The following is a 27814-nucleotide window of genomic DNA, read 5'->3' on the forward strand; positions in this document are numbered from 1 at the left end:
ACTGTACTGTTTGTACATTTTTATAGACAAAAGTGAATCTTATATCATTTCTAAATTATCGCTTGTTAAAAACATTTCGTCAGTTCAATATAGAACAATATAAATATACCTAAGAGCTTAAATGTACTTCTTTTATGTGTGTATAATAAATGTTGAATTGTAATCTCTCTGGGATCGACCAAATCATCTTGTTATTTTGTCAAAACTACACATAAAAACGTTGTTCAAGTAGAAAATATGAATAAATATTTTCTCAACAAATCAGAGCAACGACCAAAATATCCCTACAATTTAAGTTGACTTTTTTTGCGGTTGCATTATAATAAAAAATACTATGCGAACTTTTTAGACCTGGTCAAAGTTACAGTAAAGAAAGTCCTTCTTGTGGTAAGATTGAAAGTCTCATGAGCATGTATGTACCAGGCGCACATGAGAGGACTATGGCGCGGGATCATCGGCGAAGGGCACGTCGGGCTGCATGGAGAGCGCGCGCTGCGTGGGCTCATAGCGACCGGCCAAGTAGTAGAGGTCATTATTGTCGTCGGCAGAGCGCGCTTCCGCGGCCATGCGCGCCTGGTACTCCGCCAGCGGCACCACCTCGCACTTGTGTGATATCGTCTGCACGTCATTCTCGTCTGTGTGCGGAGACTCGAACAGACCGCCCTGCAAATAAAACACCCTTATTAAATAACTATCATATAAGGATATCTATTAGAAGTAGCTTGGACAACTTGAGTAATGAAAAGAACAACACAGATCGGGGAACCTAGGGATAATAAGAAAGCTTGCAGCGTACCGGGTACTTGAGCGGACCGCGGCAGCCGACGGTCTCCTCGGGGTGGTAGAACCACTCGACGCGCACAGCCATAGCGCCGCGCGCCTCCCACAGCGCCACTATGCGACCGATGTACGGTCGGTCTGCGCGCCCCGTTGACAGGAACACTGCTGCTTCGCCCACCTGCACATACATCACTCAATCGTCTCACAATTACATACAAATAAGAACTTGGAGGAGATGATAAATGATAGACTTTATTTAACTTTTTCATTTTTTATTAAAATCTAGGAAAAAATGATAAGTAGATGGATTATGCATAGACAATTTAAATATTTTAACCAATTTTTTACCACTGTCCCTCCACTTACCGCTTACGTTTTAGCATCGTTTCAAGAGTACCAGGGCTACATAAGCTTCTAGTATACTCACATGCAGAGTCTCCTCGCCGCGTTGTATGGCGCGGTAGAAGAGCTTGCGGTGACGGGGACGCGCGGTGCGCCGGTAGGCGGGACCGAGCCAGCGCCACAGCGCGCCGCCCGGCAAGAACGCGGCCATCTTGCTCACCCCGGCCCCACCCCCGCCGCCCCCACATGCAGCACCACTGTCCGTCGATGTGGACGACACCGTGCGCTTTTTAGTTTTCTGCAATCCCGGTAATGACACTTGTAGAAAAAAACTAGCAAAAAAAACTAAAAAGTAATTTTTGTTTTGGAAAAATTACCTTTTTAGGTGCATCCATCGAAGTAGACGGCACATCCACTTCCAGTCCAATCCCACTGTCTTTTAGATTGTCTTTAACATCATCGTCTTTTTTCAGAGTAATTTTTCCGAGATTGCTAAAGTCTAAAATTGCGTTCTTTACAAGAGTTTTCTTTGACAAGACTGCTTTCTTAATGACCGTCTTCATTTTGTCGTCGGGAGACTTTTCGACCGCTATCAGAGTGGACAGCCTGTCATTGGAGTCTCCGGAGTCCTCGTTAGATTTAATAGAATCGACATAATCTGTGGAAGACTTTCTCTTGTGGTGATCGTCGCCCGACGAACTGGAATGTTCCTTGCAACTAGAATGATGTCGCTTCTTGTGTTTCCTGTGATGTTTCTTATGATGTCTTCTGTGTTTGCAGTGCTCCTCGCAACACTTGTGTTTCTTCTTTTTCTTCTTTACATATTCGGTGGAGTTTGGATCTTCTTCACTGGAATGGAGACGTTTAAGTTTTTCCTTTCGATGTTTTTTAAGTTTCTTCCTATCTCTGTGTCGATCCTCTTCCTCCGCTTTCTCTTCGGTCACCGTCTGCGGCACGGGTGCCGGTTCAGTTTTAACTTCTGTACTAGTCGATGGGACGACTGCCTTTTTATCTTCTGTAACACTTGTGTTTCTTCTTCGCTTACCGAGTGTAAATAGAGTGTTCTCGTACTCTGAAAGTTATAAATGTAAAGTTAATGCAATACGATATCGCTATTATCGCCGTACTTTGAACGTCGTAAGTTTTGACTCACCAACAATAGGATAGTTGGGTTCGAGGAAGCGTATGTCCTCTAGAGCGATGCGACCGGAGTCGCCGTCGTCAAACTCAACAGGCACGAGGTGGTCGTGGCGCGGGTCGGGGGAGGCAAGCGCCACCGTGCCCGGGTACAGGCAGCGGTACTGCTGCGACCAGTACGCGCACACCCGCGTGCCCGAACCCAGCTCAGACACAGAGCGAGGACTCACTTCCAGAATCTAAAAGTTTGGAGTGGACTACAGTTAGTTAATGCTAATCCCATCAGTCATAAACATGACATGCGTGCTACAACTGTAATTTATCAAATAGAGAAAAAAAATAATATAAAAAAACAGAACTCACAGCATCTCTTAGAGTCTCTTCCCTGGACAAGATGTGGGGCTTGTTGCCTCTCTCCCCGTCCAGCGTGATGGCGTACACGTCAGGCGCCTGCACCGCGCTCAGCTTGCCGGCGTAAAACAGCCCGCCCATGGCGGTCAGCACGCGCGGTGACGAGTCCAGCTTGTCCTCGGTGAGCGTGCACCGCGACACCACTGGCGCCTGCGCACTCTCCTCCTTAGAGCTCTCGCTCGGCCTCTCCTTTGATTTGAGACTCTTTCTCCTCTTCTTCGCGCGACGTCGTTCTTTATCACTTTCGCTGGACGCGCTCACTCTCCGTATCGCCAGCTCTATTTCAGGTAAATCGTCTCTTGAATGTTTTCTGACCAGACGGTCCACTTTTTCCCGGTTCTTCTGTCGCACCTCATTCAGACTCTCCATCGAGGAGCTGGCGGATCTGTTTAAGACCCCGTCCACTTCCTCCTCCTCGGAGTATACTTTAAGTATCGGTTCCGCTTTCAACTTAGGTCGGACTTTGCTCGTTCTGTTGGTTTCGTCTCTAGAAGCTTCTCCTCTACTGCATAAAATACCGCCTTTTAACTTTCCTTTCGCCAAGAGATAGCCAACTAAACTGCTCTTGGATTTCGGTTTCTTGGCGACTATAGTCTCCGTCGAATCCGGACTGGAAACCTTTCTTGGTCTGCCGACCTTACGTTTCTTTGAAGAACCTCTGTCCGAATTAGGGGACAGCGCCGGCGTGGACGGCGTGGGTGGATTGGAGAGCGCCGGGAGAGGCGGCGTCAGGGCGTTCAGTTGCGCTCTCTTCTCGTCGCACTGTCGCTGCAAGTCCTGCAGACGTTCACGCATGTCCTTCTCCATAGCGTTGACGAGAGCTTGGGCGGAGGGCACGGAGGACGAGTGAGTGCAGGTCATCGAGCCGCACGGGCAAGCCGTCACGCGTCTCAGGCTCGCCTCCAACTCTCCGCCGTTACCTTTCCCTCCTTCTCTGTCCTTCTCCCGCTTGTGGCGACGCATCTTTTCCAACTTATGCCTTAACCTATCCTCCCTGTCTCGACTCCTTTTTCTTCTCCTTTCACTCGAAGAATCGTCCCTGTGTCTGTTATGTTTGTCTTTTTTGATCGATTCCGAGGATCTCTCCACCGGCGGGGGACTCAGCAGCGGCTCAGTTTTTATAAAAGGTCGAGTTGGCAATTGGATGGCAGGAGGAGGACTCTCCTCAACTTCCTCCATAAACCTCTGTTCTGCCAGCGCGCATAAAATATCTAAACCATCTAAGGAAGGTTTCGTCCGTTCACCGGCTATAGGTTCGGCAACCGGGAATTCAAATCTCCTGTGCGATTCCGCGTCGGTCCTGGGAGGTGATTTTGGTGAAGTTTTGATCATAATGTTTAACTTGGTCGTCGGCCTCGTATCGATAGTTAGCGGCGTCTGATCTAACGTCGGCAAGCTGATGCCCGGAGTCGTTCTTTCGAACTGCTCAATGCTGTTGGATAATAGCTCGAGGCCGCTGACGTCGACCAGCGGGCCGGCAGGCTGTAACAGTGGGCCTGCGGGCTGCACCGCCAGTACTGGCGAGCTGCCCGCCGTGTCGATCACCAAGTCGTGGGAGCCGCCACTACTCGAGTTGTCCATCGAGTCATCTCTTTCTATCGCATTTATAGCCTTCTCTACTGCTCCTACGACCGTCGAGTTGGCAAGCGCCTCGGAGGAGGACTCCTCTGCGCTGTCTATGGGAGGGGGCTGCAGCTGGTGACCGTGCTCCTGCAGCTGGAGTGACGATGATTCTTCCGGAAAGTGTGCAACTCCCACACACGCCACCTCTCTTTCATCTTCATCGGCGTGATTAGGGGAATCCTCGTAGTCATCTATGTGGTCGGTTTGATTGGAAGCGTCCTTGTGCGCGGGGCCCTCGGCTGCATCGGGGGGCGGAGTGGGGGGCGCGGCGGGCGAGGTGGCCTGGCTCCTGCACGCTTGCTCCGGAAACTCGGGCTGATAGTAGAGATGTGTGAGTATCGGCTGCTGGACCGGCTCCGGCGCGAACGTCGGCGGAGGCTTCTCCTGCGGTGGCTCCGGCTCGATCTTGATGAGTGCGTGCGGTGTGATAAGCGGCTGCATGATGGGTTTGCGCTTGTCCACTGTGTGGGCGGGGTGAGGTTGCGGTGCGGGCGCGGGCGCTAGCGTCACCAGCCGCGTGGAGTGCGTGTGCGTGTGCTGCAGCGTGGCGGTGGAGGCGAGCAGCTCTCCGGGCGCGTGCAGCAGCTGCAGGTGATGCGGCGCGTGCGGAGCAGGCGGTAGCAGCAGCGGCGCTGGCGGGTAGGGCATGCCACCCCACACCACAGTGTGCGGCAAATCGGGCGGCGCCGGCAGTAGTAGCAGCGCGCCCGACGTGGGCTCGCGCACTAGCTGGTAGCCGCCTACCGCACCGACGCCTCCGCCCACACCGCCCACGGAGCCCACGCCAACACCCATGCCGCCCACCATCATGCTCTCCATTGACACTTGAGCTGGAAAACAATCATGAAATAATAAAATAACAAAACCAATTCAGATGTAAACTAATTAAAAAAATAACAAACCGCGACATCAATATCACCAAAACTAGCAACCAACGTGAGAAGTTCCAAGATAATGAATGATTCATTAAGTCCAACTTCATTCAACATGCATGAACGCACTTAATCCCATTACATTAAGGTGCAAATTTGCATAGCGAGTGATGTTTGTGTTCCTGGTAGAGTAGAGAGCGGGCGCATTTGTATGCGGCGCGCGATGCTTCCGGCCGGGACCAGTGTGCTCGCACAGCGGTGGGAATAAAAAAAGCGCCTTTTTGTATAATTCGATTAAATAAACTAATGAAGATCCGTTCCCATAAACGAACCGGTTTAACCGATGTATCCACGAAATAAATTAACATTTAAACGCACGTCTCTTAACTTCTAAATGCCACACTCAGTGTAGATTAAAATGAAAAGTTGTGTTTAAGTACCAGTGAAAATGTACTATCAACTTCTTTACTGAACAAAGTTAATCTATAAATGTAAGTGTTCACAGTTTAATTAAAAACAATTATTCTAAAATAAAGGAATCTTTTTTTATTTAAATTAAGGGCCAATTGAATAACTTTTAATAAATCAACATAAAATAATGCTATAATAATTAACTAAACGATATAAAAACGCTATTTGAATACAATTTAAAATACGATAATCGCTTCTAACGACCGATTCAATTCACTCGAGTGTAATTCCTGGCACGTACGTGAGACAGAGACAGCTGTACATGATGTGTATGTGCGAGACAAGGACGGATAATTGAATTAAAAAGGCGTCTGAAAAGTAAATCGTTTTAATTTGAGGGTCGCAGGAACGCGGCCTGCGCGCTACGCCCTTATAGCAAGCCTTTGTTTATTTATTAATAATAATTTTAACGTAGCCCTGTTAAATTGGCCACTAATATACGATTTTCAGATAGCAAATTCCAAAATCGGAAGATATTCGAATTCTACTAGCTGTCACCCGCGACTCCGTCCACACATCATCATCATCAGCTCACTATAGGTCCCCACCGAGGGGCTCGTTGCCTACCCTATGTTAAGGGTGATTAGGCCATAGTCAACCACACTTGCCAAATGCGGGTTGGTTGACTTCACACATATCTTTGAAGTTATTCTCAGATATGTGCAGCATCACGATGTTTTCCTTCACCGTAAGAACACCGTCTATATGCAATAACAAAAAAAACTCAATTAGCAGTCATTTTATAGAGATTCATGCAGCCGTTCTAGAGATATCTTCTCACAAACATATTACATGCATTTATACATCCAAACAATCGCATTTATAATAGTAAAAAATAAGATTTTGTTCTGTTGATACTCTAAATATAATAATAATAATAAAAGCTTATTTTATTCTTATAAGTTGTTATAGTAACGGCAGTTTGTTTTGACAATAGAAAACTGAGGAATTATTTTTATCGAAATTACGCAAAAGACACAACAAACATTTGAAACCACAAAATAATTACTGTTTTCATCAAATATTTAAACATTAGCCCAGTTATGGATTCAACTACAATCCACAAATAATTTGTGGATTGTAGTTGAATCCATAATATCTGTACAGGGATTTAAATAAAAAACCCTTGTTTGTAGAAAAATGTGTTAATATTGTAGAACATGAATAACAGAAGGACATAGAAAACCTGATTTGACGTTACTAAATTCAAATGTTTCATTTCTTCTTTTTTCTTAGATTTAATGGCTGCTAAAGTGTAAAAACTCCTTGAACAATATCCATATAAAATAATTTAAAAAAAAATATTTACTTTATATTAACAACTTCAAAGCGCACGGTGAACAATCATTTTTTTTTTTAGAAATTTGTTTTTACTCGATAGGTAATGGCGTTGTTCAGCGTCTTTGTTCGTATTATAGATGATTGATGAAAAAAATTTATCGTAAATTGTGCGTTTGAATTAACAATTAGTTTAATTATTCATTGCATATTCTTATCAATATATTATGTTTACAATATTTAGCTCTCAAAATAATATTCACACAATCCTAATACACTTTCATACATTTTGCAGTCTACTAAAGTTACTTTGTTATGTGGTTTTCGCTTACGAAGATATTTTATTTAGGAGAGTAACAGTGAGTTTTTGAGAGCAAAATCTCTGTAAAAAAACATATCGTCATCCTTGTCATTATCTTTGACAAAACAGTGATAACAATGTTTTTAAAGGGTCATTTTGGTCTCAGAAATTCACGGCAATTTAAATATATATTCTTTAAAATAGAAGACGGAATTTTTTTTATCAGTTTTATGTCGTCTTTTTTTATGCTTGCTTAAAGTTTTTTTAAGCGCATACTTTGTACCCAGATAAAACCTTTAAAGCGTGTACATTTGTCTATTTCTTTACAAAGATATGATATTTGTTAGGCAAATTAAACCTAAGAATTTAGTGCAAAAGAGAAACTATAAACAAACTGTGTGTTTAACATTAACATTAATTTTTTTTTAGTAAAAGCGCTTTTATCTATCATGTAGCGTGCGTGAGTCCGCTAAACAAGTCAAATATATTTAATGAACGCTCAATTACTCACTAGTTACAAACAAACTACTAAATCGTGCTTCATTGCATTCTCAAACCGCTACAATTCCTTTTTTTAACATGGCAACTATCGCGTGAGGTGTCAAATTCATAACCGTAAACCGTTAAAAGCGCGAGTAATCGGTAAAAAAAATATTGCAAAAACTAATTCACAACACTAAAATTAAGAGGAGGCCATCCTGCGACCACCTGGGCGCGATTGCCGCGATCTGATTGGTTAAGAGTTCGCGTGGGCGGAGTTAAAAGGGCGGGGCGTAGAAGGCGGGGCGCGTTGAGTAGTGATGCCCACTTGGCCTAAGTTATCGGTAAATGAGTTTTATGATTTTTTTACGGTTTATTTTTTATTTGTGATGACGGATTATTTATGGCAGTTAGACGGCAGCCGGCGTTTGGAAGCCGTTAGTGCTTGAGTGTAGTGCACAGATGACTGATAGGCCGAACACAAACGATAAGTTGAATATTTGTTTAATAATTTGAACCGAGTTACTCCATACTAATTATATATTGTTCATTAATATTTTGATAGTAGTTTGTTCTTCCGATACGTACATTTTACAAGAAACAAGAATTTACACGATTATGTTAAATGATCAAAAATTTGTTAACTTCGAAATTTTATGACTGATATATTTAAATTCCAGGAACTCATCCGAAGCATTGAATTTTGACATCGAAATAAGAAATTTTGAGCAAATTTAATAAATAATAAGACGTATAACGAGAACTTTACAACGACAATAAAGAAAAAAATATGTAATATTATTACGATCATCGGTAAACTTTCTATAAGTTTCCAAAGACACAAAAATAATAGTAAATAAAAAATATATATAACATAAAATATATAAACCTATGTTTATTTGTATGAAAATCAGATAAGAACTACTGAACAAAACTATGACCAAATACTCTATCCGCGCGGAATTAAAAACAGTATATCAAGTAGCCTGTGCTCTTCCAGACTATGTGCTATATCTATACCAAATTTCATCTAGATCTGTGAAGCTGTTCTGAAGACACTTCCTTTTTTATATATTATAAATGGAAAATGAGTAAGCTGCCTCCTGAATTGTCCGTAATAGTGAACACAGCATATACGTTACCTATCTTTAATCGATAGAGGAGGTGACGCATAGAAAGAGAACATATACGAGAAACCGTCCAGATTGCTATTTGCTATTTGGAACAACTTTTTAACATAAACTCTAAAAACTTAAAAAAGGGTAAAAGTTTAAAAGTTCCAATAAAATCTCTTCCTTCTTTATTTGTGAAACCTATTTCTTTGATTAGCGACTTTTTCCACTTCGTTATCATTGTTGACATATTGTTATTCTCCTCATTATCTTTATAAAACACAAATCTTACTAATATTATAAATGAAAAAATAGCCTAGAACACATAGGCTACTTGTTAAGTTTTTTTTACTTCAGACGACAGAGTCGCTGACAACAGCTAGTGATGATATATATTTCAACGAGTATCGCAGCAGTGAAAACTCAGTGTTAATTTAAACTCTAAAATAGGAATAATATAATTACAAACTAACATTAAACTCTTAGCAAAGTTCATGCTATTGTTTCCTTCTATTTAATTTTTAGTACCTTTAAACACTTTTTAGTAACTTTCTTTCCTTTTATTTGTTAGAAAATTTACATTAAACGGTATCTAAAAGGAAAAAAACAAGACGAAACATCGATGTTTCCCATGTAAATAACGCAATGTTAATACAAGAGAACATCAAACATTATTACAGTTAATTAACAGCACAAAGTAACATTGAATAAACGACCGAAACTATGGTCTTTTATTATACTTACAAAAGAATACAGATATCAAGTCAATTAAAAAAATATTAAATATTGTCCAAGTCAAAGTTACGTAGATCAAGAGACCTAGCCGATTAATGGAGGGGGGGGGGGATGGTAATAATGATTTTTTTTTCTCCGTAAAGAATGACATATTAAGACTAGTCCAAAATTACTTAGTTTTAACTTCATATAACTTTTCGGCTAGATGATCAAATTAAAAAAAAACAACCTTCTCTAGTTCTAAACGTGACTTAACGATAGATAAGTAACTGATTGTAATTATAAAAACTTAATTATAAACTGTAGTTATTGTAAACCACAAGTGTACAAAAAAGTTGCGATGTATAGAGCAAGGCCGCTTTGACCAACGGTACATTACCTGCAAAATGTTAGCCGGATTACATTCGGTCTCTACCGCGCTGTACAATGCGGCTCTCATTACATTGGCCAACTAACGTTTTATTCGAATTACCAGCGTATAAAGAACCACCGTTATTGGGCATTAAGTATTTTATGAAGCTCAAATTACAATGGACGTATTCGGAATATTTTAGCACACCAGTGTAATGTGATATCCCGCGCTGTGCCTTTACAAAACGATAAGAGATTTTTTTATGATGGACTGTTTTACAGCCATTGATAAAACCATCACAAGTAAAACTTGTTTTGTTGTTTTTTTTCAGTTTCGTAATTTTTTGTACTTTTTAATTAACTTATTAACATTTTTTTTAGCGCTAACTTAATTTTTATTGATCACGACATTAGCCGTCATATATAACACGTTTTACGTAATAAATTATAAAAACCTACTTATTATTTAACTTACTCCATATTTAATATTCCTTAAGATTGTGTAATCAGTTGGTATTAATTTTTTCTTAAAAGAATCATATTTGATGAAGAAAAGTTACGCTTAGAAAAAAAAACCTTTTTTATTCTGTGTTGAAGAATTAATTTAACACAGGAAAAACAAAGCAGAGAAACAAAAAAGCTGAATTAAAAAAACTAAAAAAAAGCGCGCGAGAGAAGACGTAAGCGGCGAGTTGCAATGCGGGCACCAGAGCGACATGAGCGCGCGGAGGTGCGCGGCGCCGAGCGTGTAGTGTAAAGCGGGGGCGGCGGGGGACGCGGCGGGCGGGCGCCGAGCGTCGGCGGCGCGCACTTGGCGCGCAACTACCAGGCTCGCATGCGTCGGGAGGGGCTCACCTGGGTACTGCCAGAGCGGTGCGGGGGGAGCGGGCGCGGGCGCCGGCCACGCCAGTGGGGCGGGGCGCTCGTCACACAGCACGTTGGCCACGCCCACCGTCATGGCCGCCTGCGCCGCGTCTGCGGTGTGAGAACAGAAACCGAATGACGTGGCGCCTGCAATGTGTCGCACGTGTTACTCACAACTACTACCTCCCCTCTTATGATGTTTTGGTCCTAAAATGTCAATTACAATACAACTTTTGCAAAAAAAATCGCTAATCTTATTTCCAATTCTACAATTATTAGTTAATAAAACATACAGCCAGCTAACAGCTAAGTTAAGCTGCAAGTTAATAAAGCACACATGTTAGGAAAAGCAATACATACCTACAATTATTTATTTTGAAACAAAAACAAACTACTGCAAATTCTTGTTTTACTTAATCTACACAACTATAAACATATATCATCCATCTAACGTCATAAAAAATATATAAAACTGCCAACTCTCGCTAAGCAGACGTAGCCAATACAAAAACATTAGCAGATTTTTGTTAATTTACCAATATTTCTTATACCATTTCAACTAACCTCAAGGCTTCACGGTTTACAAAGTACACACTTAATTTTGAAGTGGTTATAGAATGATGGTAACGTGTAAATTGTCAAGGCTTTATGTTTTCCTTTATGTATAGATTGACCACTAACTAGGTCCAATGTTTTAAGTTTGTCGGATCGCATTGCGTTTGTATAATACAATACGTGAAGAACTAAAGCCCTTAGTGTTAAAAATTCGTAAATTACAAATTATAATTGTAAAATATTTTAGTTTATGAATGAAGTGTAGCATATCGATTTATGTTTAACATTCCAAGCTGCTAGCTTTATTCACACGAAACAACAATCATCTTAAAAGTGCTTTGAAGTGGTTCGAGATGATTCTAGTACGAAAATAAGAGAACTCAGGTCATAAGTTACAAATCAATTGCTTAGAGTTGCAACATCGTCGATTTTTGCAAGAGGTTAGAAATTTTTTGTTCTCTGATAACGCCTATGTCACCGCCATTTTAGATTTTCCATAGTGTAACGTACGCTTCTTCAAAGCATTTAATTTCATACCCTTGTAATACTGCAAACATGTTATCCGCTATTTTGTCGCGGCGGCCATATTTACAATGAAACTGAATAAAAATTCCTTTTTCATTAGAACTAAAGGTGTGTACCAAATTTTAGAAAAATCTGACAACGGGTTTACTTTAGGTAACAAGATATACGAATTTAAGGCTACCTAATCCTAAATACGTTCAATATTGTATGACGTCACTTTTGCCTTTAAAAAAACTATTTACTACAGAAAAAAATCTAATAATAATAGTGTGTAAAATTGACGCGGCAGCAGAAAATGACACAAGAAATATTACGAAAGGAAGCACGTGTAATACCGGCTCATTCTTACATATTGTGTATTGTGCATTTCACGCATCATTCGTCAAAACAATAAAGAGTTAAAAATATTTAACAGGCACCGTGAAATTTGTAGGGAACAAGTAATAAGAAAAAAATACATAACGTTATTTCCTTATTGTTTTCACTAAATATAACGCAAATTAATCCAATTAACGGTTCAAATATTTAACCAATAAAAAAATATGTAAAAGAAAACTAAATTAATATTTAAATTGGTCCGGTCTATCTTCCCGTTATCTATACTCTGTGTCGCGTCGCGTATCATTTGACCTTCACCGCGGCGTCGTCTGTCCGTTGCATTCCGAGCGTGCGCCGTCTCGCTCGCACACGTAGCGGATCGTGACGCGGCGCCTCGATGTAACTCCTACTAGTTTCTGATCGCCTAGTATCACGCGCGCTGAAGAAAAGGGTTTATCCGACGCCAAATGACCACAGATGAGCCCCTAGGATTTTCCAGCCATACTAGTTTTCCGCCAATACAAAATAGAAAAAAGCTATGTATTCATTTTAACAACTAATAAAATCAATTTATTTTAGAGGCAAATAATAAGAAAACAGCTGAAGCTAAGTAGATTTGCATTAGCTTTATTTATTTACTTAACTAATCCATAGTAGTTTTGTTATTTTGATGATAATATAAAATCTAGGTCAAAGATAAAGCGCGATCCTAGAATAGAGTCGCGTCGCTTCGCATGGCGCGACGTAGACTTTGCCGTGTAAATATAGACTCGGCCGGCCCCACGTACGCCAACATTTACTACAGCTGCCCTAGACGACAGTTCTTCTACTATTATCATTATTTTCTGTTCAATTCTCAACTGTTACAGAATTATTTATATTTTATTCTATCACCTTTTAATAATTCACTTTATTAAAACAGTAAATAACATGAGAAATTTGTGATATAAGCTTAGTGTTGAAAACGCGTGAAAGTTTAAGATTTGATTGCGAGTATTAAGTTCGTTTAAATAGAGCTTAAATAATTTATGATATTACTATATGAGAACAACAATAAGCAAATCGATCACTATCTATAATTGTGAGTACACAATACAAACAATGCTGACATGCGCGCGGTAATGGCGCACTCCACAAAACCTATTTTTATGCAAACAAAATATATGGGATAGCAAGATAGCGAACCCTTGTTTAAACACCCCTTACCTAAAAACTTACTTTTTACCTTTTTGAGCAAAATTCGTATTTATGAACATTCTGTTAAAGCTTAAATTCTCTTGATGGAGGAAAGCAGGGGTTTTTAATACATTTCTATGTCAATTTTAAGCGTGCATTTGGCAAATTGAAAAGTATACGCTGGATGCAAACGCTGCGTAAAGTGGTGAACTGCCCACGTAATATATTGTATTATAATTTGTATCGTGCATTTGTAAGTAATGTAATTTTTCAAAAACAAGTTTTGACCGCTAAGTTTTAATCTAGAAACCTTCTATTAAGTCACATATCAATTATATTTTCACCTTGGAAAAAACCAGTTCGATAGTGGTTCGGTGCACAAAAGTATAATTTAGTAGGTATGTTAGTGTGGCGAATAACATTATATGAAGCCACAGTAAAGCAGTACGTCTTAACATTAACGACCGCACGATAGAGAGTGTAACGACGCCAAATTACACACTCCTACGACTTCAAATTACAAACACGCTGGCCATCGTTCAAACGTAGGCTTGACCAATGATACTCTGCCTCTCAGAGAACGTATGCATCTTTGGTTTTGTACATAACTAGTATTTTGAAAGATAATTCTTCAAGACTCGTAAGTAACTAATCAATAAATGATAAAAAATGTTTTATCAGCAAAAAATCTATGTAATTTATAAAATTTTCTGTATGAAAAAAAGTAAACAAACAAAAAACAAAAATAGAAACTCGATAGAACCGTCACGGGCTGTACCAGGGGCGCAGCGCCCGTGAGCGGTGTGCATTCCCTCGGCCCTCGCTAGCCGGGGTCACGCGGCTCGGGGAGAATTTTGTCTTACGCTCTCTTGTTTAGGGTTGACGACATTTTATATAATAATTTTCTTTTATTCTACTCTTATCGACATGTTTTACGCGCAAGTAACAATTAATAAATTTCCCCATTACGCTTTCTCTCTTTCAGCATTGGCTTATAATATTTCTGACACTAGTGTAGCAAAATTACATGCTATACAGGATACAATGTCGAGGGTGTTGTGCAAAAATATAGTACTATGTCATCCGCCATTTTGTTATGACAGACTTTTGGATTGTACAACTTAATTACTTGACACTTAAAAATGATTTACTAAAAGTAGGAATTCACTTAAAAAATATTTGTTTATGTTATGCACAGCCCTATGGGTGTGTAAAGCGCGCCAAATGTTTACAGCGTTTGTGAGCGGGGGCAAAATTGGCGGGACGTGATTAGAAATACTACGACTGCCCACCCCCGGAGCGCAGAGGATTGTTATGTGCGCTATGCGACTGCTAGTCGCTTCTGATACATCAGTCACGCAGTTGCTACGACGGGTACACTAACGCATACTTTTGACGAATAAAATACCGGTGAAGTTTAAGTAGGTATAATACATATATAGGATGTTTAGTTTTTCTTGTAGAATAGTTAAAAATACACCTAATTTTTATTCAGAATAGAAAGTAAGAATTATTTGTTTGCACTCATTCACTATTTTAGGTATAACGTGTACAAAATCCAGCTTCGCTCTGACACCATTTAGATCTCAATCGACGTAACATAATTTATTTTGTAAACTCTTTTATTTTCCAATCAATACAAATTGAGTGAGTTATGTAGAGCCACTTTATGTGTGCTATTAGAATCATTATAGACTCGTCAGTCATCGTCAGATAGCGATATGGTGAATGCTTGTTAACTTTAGCTTACGTATGTGTTCCCGGTTACTGTGGGCGATGTTCAATGTAAAATAAACCTTATTCCGATGGAAATAAGGTACAAATTTGTCTATGTTACATATATTTTTTTATAGAAAAAGCTATAAACGACCATTTCTTTTGGTAAAGGGATTTTTTAAATTACGTTGACTGAAATTTGAGAGTGTTATGCAACATGAAATCTTTACCTCCTCCCATACATCATTTAGTAGCTTGAAATAAACAAGATTGACTGCGTAGGCGATGTGCCAATTAGTTATTTGTCGTTAGACCAACTTTGATACAATGTTGCCTAAAGAATGATATGCGTAAAATATCTTTACAAATATAAACAATGCTATTCCACAAATAAGCATAAGATTACTTAACAGTCCACTGCATCATGCGGGCGGCTATACTATGATAAGATCAGAAATTAAATGTGACCGTGCATTAATACCAGAACCGAAAATCAATAATATGTCGGTGGCAATGGCGACCCTCTTCAATACTTGAACGCAACAATAAACACATAATTATCTCCCCCCAAAGGGAAAATGCATTCTATTGTAAAAGTAGTAGAGCTGACATTCAAGTACCAGGGTATTATGAATTAGAGAAGCATTCAATGTTGTTTAATTACAATGTGTCGTATGTCGTATGACGGCGCAAGCGAATATATCTACTGTTCTTTGCACAATAATGATGATTATCACGTGCGATGCTCAAAGGAAATAACGTAAGAATAGAAGATAATAAAAGCCGCAGCAAGTGTGGTCGAAATATTTGGGGGATTTCTGATGTCAGAGATGTAATTGCTTTGTTCAGTATCGACTGAGTACCGAGAGAAAATAATAATAACTGTTTCATTTTGGCCTTAATTACACAAATACCTACGTTACATACGTATAATATTGGGTTTATCTTAATTTTTAAACAAAAAATAAGTGGGATGACAACATGTTTTTAAATGTTAATACTACACATTTGTAACATTTTTTTACCAAAAAAAGAAAAAAACTTTGAAGAAACAAAACTTTTGTAATAGGGAAACATAAATTTACCGCGTTATAAATCCATTCGCTTGACTACTGGAAAGTTTGCATGTCTGTACATCATCAAGTTGTACCAGGCACGCAGCAGGTGACTTTAAAAAAACCGTTAAAAAACAATCCGAAGCGCGGTAAAAAGCGCGCGCGATATGAAAATTCATGGCGGCGTAAATTGCCATCGCGAGGTCTAATCAACGTCATTATACTGATTAGTGCGTAATTAAACACTGCAACTGCTTTCCATTTTGTATTATTCCGAATTTTGTGTGTAAATTGATTTCGAATTCATTGTTGACATACGACTACAAAATTTCTGACTGCTGTTTGCGATCTGAAATATATCAGTATTTAATATTTACAAATTAGTAAACGTCAAGTTTGTCAGATTAAAAAAAAAACAATAACTAATGTGCCACTTCCAATTTGTGGCTAAAAACGAGCGTTGTTACCGAATGCTTTTTGCTGGCACAAAGCATTCGCTTATTGAGTTCGTTAGTCGCTTCGTTAGTGAGTTTGGAAACAAAATCAATTTTTAGTTCTTAATTTCCAAATCCTATAACATAGTGAATTATAGATATATGTTTTTAATTAATTCGAGGGGAGATCGTACATAAATTGAATTTTATTTAAAACAAGTTTTATGTTCACTTTATAATTGTTTTACAGTCGGCAGGTGCATCCAGGTTATCGAGTATTGTAAAATTACAAGACATCGTTTGCGATTCGCGATAAATGTATTATGTTCTCAAATTACTGTAAAATGCAAAACTTTATAAAACCCATTCATATTTGACTAATGTAGTAATAATTCACTAAAATGTGAGAATCGAAATCATTCAAGACTGTTTATATTTCTACAATTTCATTTATTTGCTGCATTCATTCAAGCCCCTCGCTTACATGGAATAGTTTTCCAGTCACGTTGGACGTTGTTTAATAATTCCGATCAGATAAGTCGCGAAACTAGTTGTCATGTGTAACAAAACTGGTTTCCTTATGTACTTAAAATTTATAAATTAATGTAGTTTATGTTAAAAAAATATTTACAAAGTTGGTCAAGTTGTTTTCTTCAATGCCAATCATTCGAATATAGACTTTATTTTGTACGCAACAAAACTCAAATTATGTCTGTTTATGTATGGAAGATTTACGTTTTACAAGTTAACGGACTCGTAGTAAATACATGATAGTACTAGGCTAGCAGATACGAAAGGAGATATTCAATTGAAACCCAGACGTTCTTGCGAGCGAGACAGCGGTTTAAAAACAAATTGAATGCGCATACATTTACATTTCTTATGTTTCTGCACATGGAATATGTTTGTGTGAATCAGAAACACACACACACACACATATATGTAAATGTATGGATGTGGGCGAGGCGAGAGGTGTACACTGTATTGGAATCTATAAACTCTGCCTATACCGCTTAGTTACGGTCGTGAGTTATTTTTTACAACTAAATGTAAATTACATAATATTATTTTATCGGAAATCACTTTAAAAAAGGTTGAAATAATTGAGAAACAAGGTCTTAACCTCAGCTTACTATATAATATTGTAGAATTGGAAATATATTATGCAAAATAACATAGAAAATAAATTAAACTTTTGTAAAATAACTCACCAATGTCATGTAATCGCTGGTTGTCTTTCTGCGAGAGCGCGGCCAGTAGGCCTGCGTCGCCCACGCGCTGCCGCGCCACCGCTATGCCCACGGGAATCGAACCTGTCACGAACACTAGGCGATTTATTCATCTGGCTAGAGTTACTTACTTGACTACCACATAACATTCGAAACTAACCAAAAACGACCAGGCAATCAATACCAGTTCAATAGCTACAATTCACTAGGAAGTCATAAATGTTATGTTCTATTTCAACTCAAACAGTGCAATAGTGCCATCGTCAATGCAAAACAGCCATAGTAGTAATTTAATAATGTGTAAACTGAGAACTAAATAAACTTTTTCATATGACATAAATAATTTTTGAAATGCGTATTAAAATTTAAAATATTAAAATCACATTACACCTGCTTTTAAAAAACAAGTTTTATTAATCCATACTTTTGTTACGCCTACGTCCGACTCTTGTGATTACGTATTATTACTGCGCCACAATCACCAGGCGAACATAAACATACGCGTCGTATGTGTAATGATGTAGTAGGTACATGGTATTACCGTTGTTGAGCGAGGCGGGTATGGCGGGCATGGGCTGGTCGGGCTTGGTGCCGGGCGAGGCCTGCTCCAGCTTGACGGCGACCAGCTCCGACATATGCATGTGGTGCGGCTCGCGCTTCACCTGCACGTGCACGTTCTGCCCAACGCCCAGCCACGTGACCGGGTTGGTGCGGCTGCACCCGCCTTCCGCTTGCACCACCTAAATACACCGCTCGCTGTTTATGTCGCCCTGGTACTCGAGTTGCGACTTGTTTACATAACTTTTCCGTTGTACGTTTCGACCAAGTACTACGCAATTCGATACGGGTAAATTCATTTTAATTAACAATGTCATTGATAACCTTTAATCGCCTTGTATATGTTACATTAATTAAATTACCAAAGTTCGTTTTATGTTCTACTTATAAAAAGATTTTGTTTACAATTCAAAAATAAACTATTAAAATTATTGAAATTGATGTTTTCTAGACATATCTATAAAATAAACAGTTTAAAAGGTAAGTAACCCAACCAACCTTTTTAGGTGAGTTGGTGAGGCAAGTATTGCAGGTGCGTTTGGCCTGCTCAGTTTTGATGGTGAGCGGCTGCATGACGTGGCCGTCCGACCGGTCACCAGGGCAGCAGAGCTCCGGCAGGCACGCCTTGCCCAGCTTGCCATCTTCCATCTTGTTGCCCTCCCTATACACACAAAAGGGTTAACAATTAGTCCAGTTATACAGAGCCTAGTACTTACGTGTACAGGATACAGGTATTTTGAAGGTTGGTCGGTTGTTTATATTTATTTTTAAATATAGGTACTGTAGTGTATGCATAAACGTGGGTGTTGTTTGTCTCGAGCGTACACGCCATAAGTACATGCCGGAGAGAGGGGACGTCAGTCGATGTCAGACCTTTGAGCCGGCAACACGTGTCGGTACGTGAACGAGCCAAATATAGCACAACGAATGCTACATTGGCGACGAGGATAAAACCGTGAGTACGGAAATAAATTGTATTTGAAAAAAAAAAGGAAAGAGAAGACCAGTGTGTAAAAAAAATAACATTTCAGTAATTGATGTGCGAAAGTATTGTTTAAATTATTTTGCCTTACCTTACAAAAAAAAAAATTAAAGTAGTAGGTAATGGATTGCCAAAAATAGCAACAGTCTTCTCTGTTTACATATGATTTGTAAAACGTGGCCTTAAGTTGTTCCCAGCCGTGAATGTTTTAAAAACGGTTCGGAATGTAAACTTAACCAATTGAATATCGAGATAAGATCACAATATTTGACTATCAGAGAAACAGATTCATTGCTGTGCTCGTCCGTCTAAGTTGTTCACTACAAAGTGCACTACGATGTCACATCGAAATACATGTGCAAGCGACAAATTAATTCCGGTCTATTGATGAAGCAGGAAATGAATAATGATTAAGAAAAGAAAATATCGAACATTTACAATGATAAAATAAACATTACTTTACTACGAGGGTAGTATATCCACGACATATACATATATTGTCATGATTTCGACCAAAAACAATAATCAAATGCATTTTTAAGACTGTCTTCGACCTATGGTTGACAAATAGTATGTAGATGGATAATAGCATTCGGCGATGTTAATCTCGGTCAACCTTATGTTTATACATAACTTCAATAACATAGGTACAGTCACCTCCAATAAAGTGTAAGTACTTTCGCACTTTCGCTTTCAACTTCCGCACGAACAGCGGCGGTTGTATAGACGAGATAAAGCGACGAATGGCAATCACTAGGTCAGCGATGGAGAAATTGCAAAGAATGCAAAGAAAAAAAGAACTCGGCTTGTACGATCGCTTGTACTCTCCATATTCCATTATGCGTCCAAAACGGGATCCTACGAGAGTGAGAAAAAGAAGATAGACGCGCTCGAGATGTGGTGCTGGAGAAGAATGCTGAAGATACCTTGGACCACCAATGTACTAAAAAGGCAGCGACTAGGTGGCGTCTGGTAAAGTAGATCATTGATACTTGATGACCATGACCAATCTGACAAAACTGTAACGACGAAGAAGAAAAACTTTCGCACTTGTCTACAGAGTATAGCTGACCATTAAATTGGTTAAATCATTGATGTCTTGCAAATATAAAAGAACCACGGCTGACTATTAAATTGGTTAGATCATTGAAGTGTTACAGGTATAAAAGCACTACGGCTGACCATTAAATTGGTTGGATGATTCATGTCTTACAAGTATGAAAACTGCATAGCTGACCATTAAATTGGTTAGATCATTCATGTCTTACAGACATAAAAGCACTACGGCTGACCATTAAATTGGTTAGATGATTCATGTCTTGCAAACATGAAAGCTGCATAGCGGACCATTAAATTGGTTAGATCAGTCATGTCTTACAGACGTGAAAGCAGCACGGCTGACCATTAAATTGGTTAGATCATCTAATCGTTAAATCGATAAGTTCATTTACAGCCTGAAAAGTTGTCAAGTATATATAAATTAAGAAGATTGAAACCCTGATCGATAAATTGATATTACTAGTGGTAAGAAGTTTGAAGCTAAAATTTGTGTGAGGCAAACTGTTAACTAAATTAAGGTGAGAGGTATCTAAATTAAGGTGAGAGGAAATACATTATCTACAATAAAATCAAAATAATGACTATTAATCAACTATATGCCTACAGTACATGTTTTATAATTAGAAAAATCATCAACAAAACAAATCATCAATAACATGTCGTTTGTAAAGTTACAGATTAATAAGCGCAGCACTCAGCGAGCAAGTCTAATTGTTGTGCCGAAAGTGAGTGGAAAGAGATATATGTATAACAAACGAAGGAGTACAGCTTCATAAGTTGTTACTGTCATCTTTATAAATGTAAGTTCAGTTAATCAATTTAAATCTAAGCTACCTGAATACATTTTAGATTTTGTAAAAAAGTAAAGTAAATTTAAGTCAAATCAATGGCGACTATATTATGTACATTGTACGATATTGTTTTCAAGTAAGTGACTATTCCTTTGTCTTTTTGAGAAGTAATTCTTTTAACCCTGTTATAAGCACCTTACTACAAAATACGTAGTACAAAATGATATAAAATGTGATTGACTATTAGTCACGTTTTGTTTTGAATATTTACAATGTGTATAACGCAATTTCTAATATTATATTGCCAGTTACTAGTCATCATAATTGGCTTTATTAACGAATCCTTGGCTAATGCTGGATTGGTGAAGTTTCCAGAGATACTATTAACTACGAGTATATGTAAGTTCAAATCTCGTGATGTACTGTGCACTAAACGAATTTCGATTCAATAATTGTGAAACAGATAAGTAGTTTCCGCTTCCGGCGATAGATGACTCTGTATTTAAAATACATCTGAAATTGATTTTATTGCTCTAATTTGGTAAAAATAAGAGCGGAAACGTGTTTTTCATTGATAATGACATGCTACAGTTGCCGTAAAATAGAATAAATAAAGGTTAATGTTTTCTTTCTGAAATAGCTTTATTTATAGCATAATTATTGGACCAAGTCATGCAGGAATTCATTGTAAAAGTCGCTGTTTGGGCAGCTCCTCGCTGAGGACACACTGATCGCAGTCGGGGTATGTTGAAGCTGGATTTTGTTATCAATAACCCGCACAAATTGGTGAGTCAACTTGAATTAAGTTTTAACGGCTTTAAACTCAATTTAGGGAGTAGAAATACCGATTTATGAAATATTGAACCAAAATCGCACTATCGACTTATTAAAACGACTTTAGCACACCGCCTAAAAGTGTGTTAAAAATCAGAGAGATCTTGTTGACATATAATTTTACTTTTAAATGGCATTCCATTTGGATTATTATGAGCTAAAAAAAACGATTGTGGAATAAATTGCTATCGCTTAGTTCTACTAACTTAACTATTTTCATACATAATAGCTACTGTTTGATTGTAAATAACATTAGAGAATAAACGGCAATGACAAGTTCATTTGCTGACCTGTGAAAAGAAGGGACAAAGAGTTTGTCTCTTTATGTTTATTTATGTTACGCTTATATTGAAAAAGTCTTTTACTATGTTCAGAGTAGTCATTAGCAATTCATTGTTACATATAGGTTGAACATCTGATAAATTGAAAATTGATAGTGGCATTTAAATATTGTCCATCAAGTTAAATATAAAGTTCAACATAATTAAATACCGTCAGTGACTCTGTGTTGTGGGTTGAAAGATCTCAAATAAGCTGGGAAATAAATTTGGTAATTAAACATAAAAAAGGTATAAGTCTTGACTTTTGAAACCTTCATTCAATAGAAAATATAACATCTTTGAAGGAGAAGAAACATTAAATTGTTAACATAGTAAGTTAGTCAATTTTCTTTTTCTGGTACATAACCTGAAAATGACTACTCCATAATATAGGGACAGAACATTCTTATTGATGCGTGGGTGGCTTCATCTGTCTGTCTGTCTATCTGACCTTCTTTCAAGCGGAAACTGCTGGGCCAATTTGAATGAGGTTTGGTACATTGATGGACAGGAGCCTGGGACCATTGTCATGGACTGATTTTGATGTATTGGAATATGTGAATTTTATGCGAGTATTTTGTGGGTTTAATATGTTTCAGTATAAAACTTAGTAATATTAAGTGATTAGCCTAAGTGATTGAAATGCTATCCAAGTCAGTATTTCGTGCGAGCGAAGTCGCGGGCACAGTTACATCAGTTACAGCTTTTGGTGTTCCAACGAACTAGTACTGTGTCTACAGTGCATAACATTCATAGTAGAGAGTAAAATTTTATTGTTACTACTAGCGTAAATTATCACGCCTAGGATACATTCAAACTGTTAAGTACTTTTAAGTACTGTTAATTATTAAACATATCTTTTTAGCAAAATATTTGGCTTCGACATTAATAATTTACACAAAGATAACAAAGTAAGCGTCAATTAAAATCCTGCTTCCCATACGGTAGAGACAGGTATTGATGGCGATATTGAAGTTCGGAATATTTTAACGTGACAAATGCCAAGACGAAAATAAGTTTATTTAAAATGAATTGAGGGACACTGGCGCGTTCTAAATAACAAATGGAAGGAAGTAGAGCATATATGGAAGGAAGAAATAATGGAAACATGGAAGATAAGTATAGGATGGTAACAAATATCTATGCAGTTGTTGTGAAAATAATTATTAAGTGAATTTATAGAAAATTGTTATTGAATCCAAGTTTATTAAACTTACAAAATGGATATACATGTAGAAGTGTAGAGAAACTTAGAAAATCGAATTTTATGTATACTTGTATTCTATTAATTGATAGTTTTAGAATACAAGTACCTATACTTAGCAAGATTAAATAAAGTAAAAAAAGGAAGGGATGTAGTGTATGCATAAACGTGGGTGTTGTTTGTCTCGAGCGTACACGCCATAAGTACATGCCGGAGAGAGGGGACGTCAGTCGATGTCAGACCTTTGAGCCGGCAACACGTGTCGGTACGTGAACGAGCCAAATATAGCACAACGAATGCTACAGGTACAATAAACAGTTCAGTTATTTACATTATAGGTAAATCTAAAAATAATAACACTCAACCACGATATAACGAATGCGGGGTATTTCCATGAAACCGTTGAATAAAGTCTATATTCGTGCAGGAAAAAACAACTGTTAATAAAATTGCGTATATCATTGAAATTCTTCTTTTATCGTTGGTTTCTAAGAACAAAATCCCGGTTAAAAACGTATATCTGTTTTGTCAACGATGAAAGGGATGACGCTGTGTACAAAGATATTGGTCTTAGTATCTATCTAATATTAGTATTATAGTAGTAATAGTTATCTTAGATAGATATCTAGATTCATATTAGACTAGGACCACACGACGTAAGTTACATGCCGTTAATTGCCAGTATCAGATAGCCTTAAGGAATTATAATCGCAGGCGCCGGTGTCCATATTCTTAGAAGGCTTGCGAAGTTTGTTGACGTAGTGTTTTTTGATACAACGACAAACAATGGTACGATAGTAACTTTATACAGGTTATAACAATGGACTTGAAGATGTAATGTATTTGATTTGACCCTACCGCTACGTCATGATATTTATTTGCTAAAAGTATGATACCAATCAAGATCGCCGTTGGTAAATTACTGTTAATTTACGTAGTACGTTCCACCGGCAAATCACAAACAACGCCAGTTGCTTAGGCAAATTACAAATTGAAGAATTTCGTGTTTGCGCCATTTATGAAGGTATATACTGACTTGTCAATAAGTAGCCGCTGCGAACAGGCGAGCAGGTCGAGAGGCAGCGGGGAGTATGGCGAGTGCGGCGGTGGCGTGGGCGCGCCCAGCGCCAGCGACCGGGACACCACGCTCTCCGACACTGCACAATACAAAACTTATAATTAATACTTGAGTTGCTTATGGCCTAGGAGCGTACAATGGCGAGAGAACAGTCGGTATTAGGACATTATCAGTAAGTAGTAGTTTTTTTTTGCGCTCAGGAGCAAACAGCGCGCCTCGCAAGACACGATCCAGCATTTGAAGTCCCGGACGATACCGGGCACCGTATTAGCGTTCGTAACTTCGAGCGTTAGTTTTGTTTTACATATTCCTAAATAAATATCGTGTAAACCTTACACTTCGGCAAGTTTAGTCGTGTAACTTACTCCTTGATGGATTGGGATCAAATGTACCTAATAAAATCTTGGAGAACAGTGTGTCATATCAGGTTATCTTGTAAATGTCTCTTGACATGACACTCACATCTTGTCTTGAATATCTTGGATGGTCTAAAACCATCTTTCATTAGTTATGAGAAACACAACAGTTGTACGTTCGTCGTCGGATAATCATTTCGTACGATGTCGCGCAGTGACGTCACCTTAGGGCTGGCTCCTACCGTTGAGACATAAATAGACGCAATCCCCGGGCAACGCGCGACGTAAGCAAGTTACTTTGTAATCATAATATATTTACGAAACCTTCATTGAATTCCTTATTTGTTTACAGTACCGTTTAATGGTCATTAAATGTGTCCCTGAGTTAAGATTCAGTATCAGAATGTACATTATGAGACTGTTTTAATAATTGTTAAATTACTTATTTCAACAATTAGCAGTAAAATATTAACTTAATTCCATTTCGACATATTTCTGACTTTAGTTTTTCAAAGTAAGGCATAATAATAGGTGACAATACAAGTGGTTCAACAGTCTGAACCCACAATTAAAAATATTAACTTTAATAATCTTGATACTTGTATCAATAAGCTGAATGTAGTCATTAAAATGATTACCACTAAGAGATAATCAGAGGGTACTTTGAAGTGTTGATTAGTGCAGAGGTACTCAGCTGAGGGTTGTCCCCTCCGCCCTTGTTATCGATTGAGGCGTTGCGAGGGGGTAAATGCAGATGTGTTAGTATGGTCACTTACAATCAATAACCAATATACTATCGCACTCAGAGTTAAATGGTCGCTAAGATATCTTATTGTAGATTTACTGTTAATATATACTAAGTTGCTGTGTAATTGGGTTTTGAAGCGCCAATAGCTTTATGGTTTAAGATACGGATTTCCGAACGTGTGGTCGAGAGTTCCAATCCATTCGTGTATTGTAAGCCATAACCTAGCACATTTCTACGGCTTAGTTGGGATGGTATAAGTAATATTGTTATAGTAAATTAGCCAAAATCTGCTAAAGCTTCAGTAAAAAGCACTAAATAACTCAGAGACCAGCAGCATCGTACGGTTAAAGTGTTTACTAAGTACTAAGAAAGTAATTTTAGGATGTTAACTTAAGAGTCTTATCATTTTAGTCGGGAAGCGTTAAAGATTTTTATAAGAAATAATATAATTTGCTACGCAAACTGTCCTGTTTAACAATTAGAGCATATAAAATCAGTAAATGAACACAAAACTGTCTGCGAATTAATAACTTTTTACTGATCAAAAGGTTGTGGGACAGATGGAGCTGTGTGCACACGGCTTGTAATGACAAAGCTGCTGTCGGCCACGCGTACCGCCTCCGCCTAGCTGCTCACAGATCAAAGGGATATGTTACCAGCGTGTTATGCTCGCCTGGTATACAGAATCCTATCCTTATTATTTCTGTCTGTCGTGTTGTTTAGTTATAGAAGAAAAAAAAACTCATGTATTTCTGGAGCTTTTACCCTTGTGTGATTTATAAAGCTTTTAAAGAGAGTAAATAAATTTCAATCGGGAGTAAACAAAAAAAATCAATCAAATAAATAAAATAATTAAAAACAAAACCTCTTTTTCGAAATTCAAAATAGGAACCTTTTCATTCAAACGATTATCACTTGTTACACATGTTTTCGAGATATAAAGGCGTTATATCATCCATGTTCCATGTCTAACAGGCACAGAGAACAAGTAGGTAGAGAATGTCGTGCAAACATCTCCCGCTCCCTCACAGCCCAGAGGCGATGCCGGTAAATCTAATGCAACCAAAATTAAGGGGTCGCTAGGAATTTAATCCAAGCATTTTAATGTGCACTCGCCTTAATATGTTGTTACGTAAGCGTTCATGTTATCTACATTTATGAATAAAACTATTTTTTGTGTTACCATACAAATCAATAATTGCTCCTTTAGAATGATTCGAAAAACGACAAACGTAAAATCTTCCACTCTTTCACGCAATCCAGCCATTTTTTCCTAGACCTATGTTTACCGATGTATTTCCCCGACTCCTCCATATTTGAAGCAAGCAAACATCAAGATTGAGTATTGATTTGCAAACCCTTATCTTACATTTTACGTTCATGGTGGGCTATGTTCATATTTCGGATGCAATCTGTTCACGGCTGTCGCTCAGGGCGGTGGCAGGCGTCACAATGTAACCCGGTTAAGCGGAACGTTATTCGGTTATCATTTTATTTGATTTCGACGCGACGTTACTTCTTATTGTTTACGCCCGGAGATATTAATTGTTTAATATCGTCGGATTATAACATGGCTTTACGATTACAAACTCAGTTTAAAAAGTTAAGTTAATTTACAAGAAAGGTTACAATTATGTGTAACCATAATAGTACAATAAAATGTGTGAGCTAAGTGGGAGGTCGAAGGAAAAATATTTAACATATTTTTTTTACTTGAATAACTTATGTAATTTGTACAGTGCAACCAAAACTGTATGAATCCTATATCCGTTGGGAGTGATGGACGAACAATGAGCCCGCATACACTCCGACACTCAAACTCCTTGTCGATGCTGCGTCCCTAGTCATATTATATTTATACATTACGTCACGGCCGAAATAAAAAAATATTCGTTCCTTGAGGTCGTCCAGAAAATTATTTTAAATTCCTTATACAGAACAACAATTATTACAATGATGTTCTATACGAAACAAATCGATCAACAGTGTTAATTAAAAATACTATTGATAAGCAAATTTTGATCGAATAATGGTTCCGGTCTATGGGAAATTCTTAGTTGGCTATAAGTTATGTCTGTCGTCCATTAATGGTTGTTTACACCTTTAGCATTGGAATCTT

At 38.2% G+C, this 27814-nt stretch overlaps 1 protein-coding gene across 7 annotated transcripts in view; it reads right to left on the reverse strand.

The window, feature by feature from the left end:
* The window catches only part of wge (BAH domain and coiled-coil containing protein winged eye), a 77139-nt gene that overhangs the window by 4131 nt on the left and 45194 nt on the right, over positions 1–27814 (reverse strand). For 2 of the 7 annotated variants that reach the window (XM_013316711.1, XM_013316709.1), the window contains exons 4-14: positions 24550–24670; positions 18822–18984; positions 18307–18505; positions 17748–17849; positions 10749–10904; positions 2623–5123; positions 2276–2498; positions 1500–2194; positions 1208–1420; positions 797–958; positions 28–663 (exon numbers count right to left, since the gene is read on the reverse strand). In XM_013316711.1, the coding sequence (XP_013172165.1) occupies positions 439–663; positions 797–958; positions 1208–1420; positions 1500–2194; positions 2276–2498; positions 2623–5123; positions 10749–10904; positions 17748–17849; positions 18307–18505; positions 18822–18984; positions 24550–24670 (4760 nt within the window). In that variant the 3' untranslated portion in view covers positions 28–438. Of the gene's footprint in view, positions 1–27; positions 664–796; positions 959–1207; positions 1421–1499; positions 2195–2275; positions 2499–2622; positions 5124–10748; positions 10905–17747; positions 17862–18306; positions 18506–18821; positions 18985–24549; positions 24671–27814 lie in introns of those variants that run through there. The other 5 variants (XM_013316708.1, XM_013316706.1, XR_001228043.1 and 2 more) reach the window with 4 other exon arrangements.

Source organism: Papilio xuthus, unplaced genomic scaffold (genome assembly GCF_000836235.2).
Source record: "Papilio xuthus unplaced genomic scaffold, Pxut_1.1 DF826945.1, whole genome shotgun sequence".
In the NCBI taxonomy this organism is placed as follows: domain Eukaryota; kingdom Metazoa; phylum Arthropoda; class Insecta; order Lepidoptera; family Papilionidae; genus Papilio; species Papilio xuthus.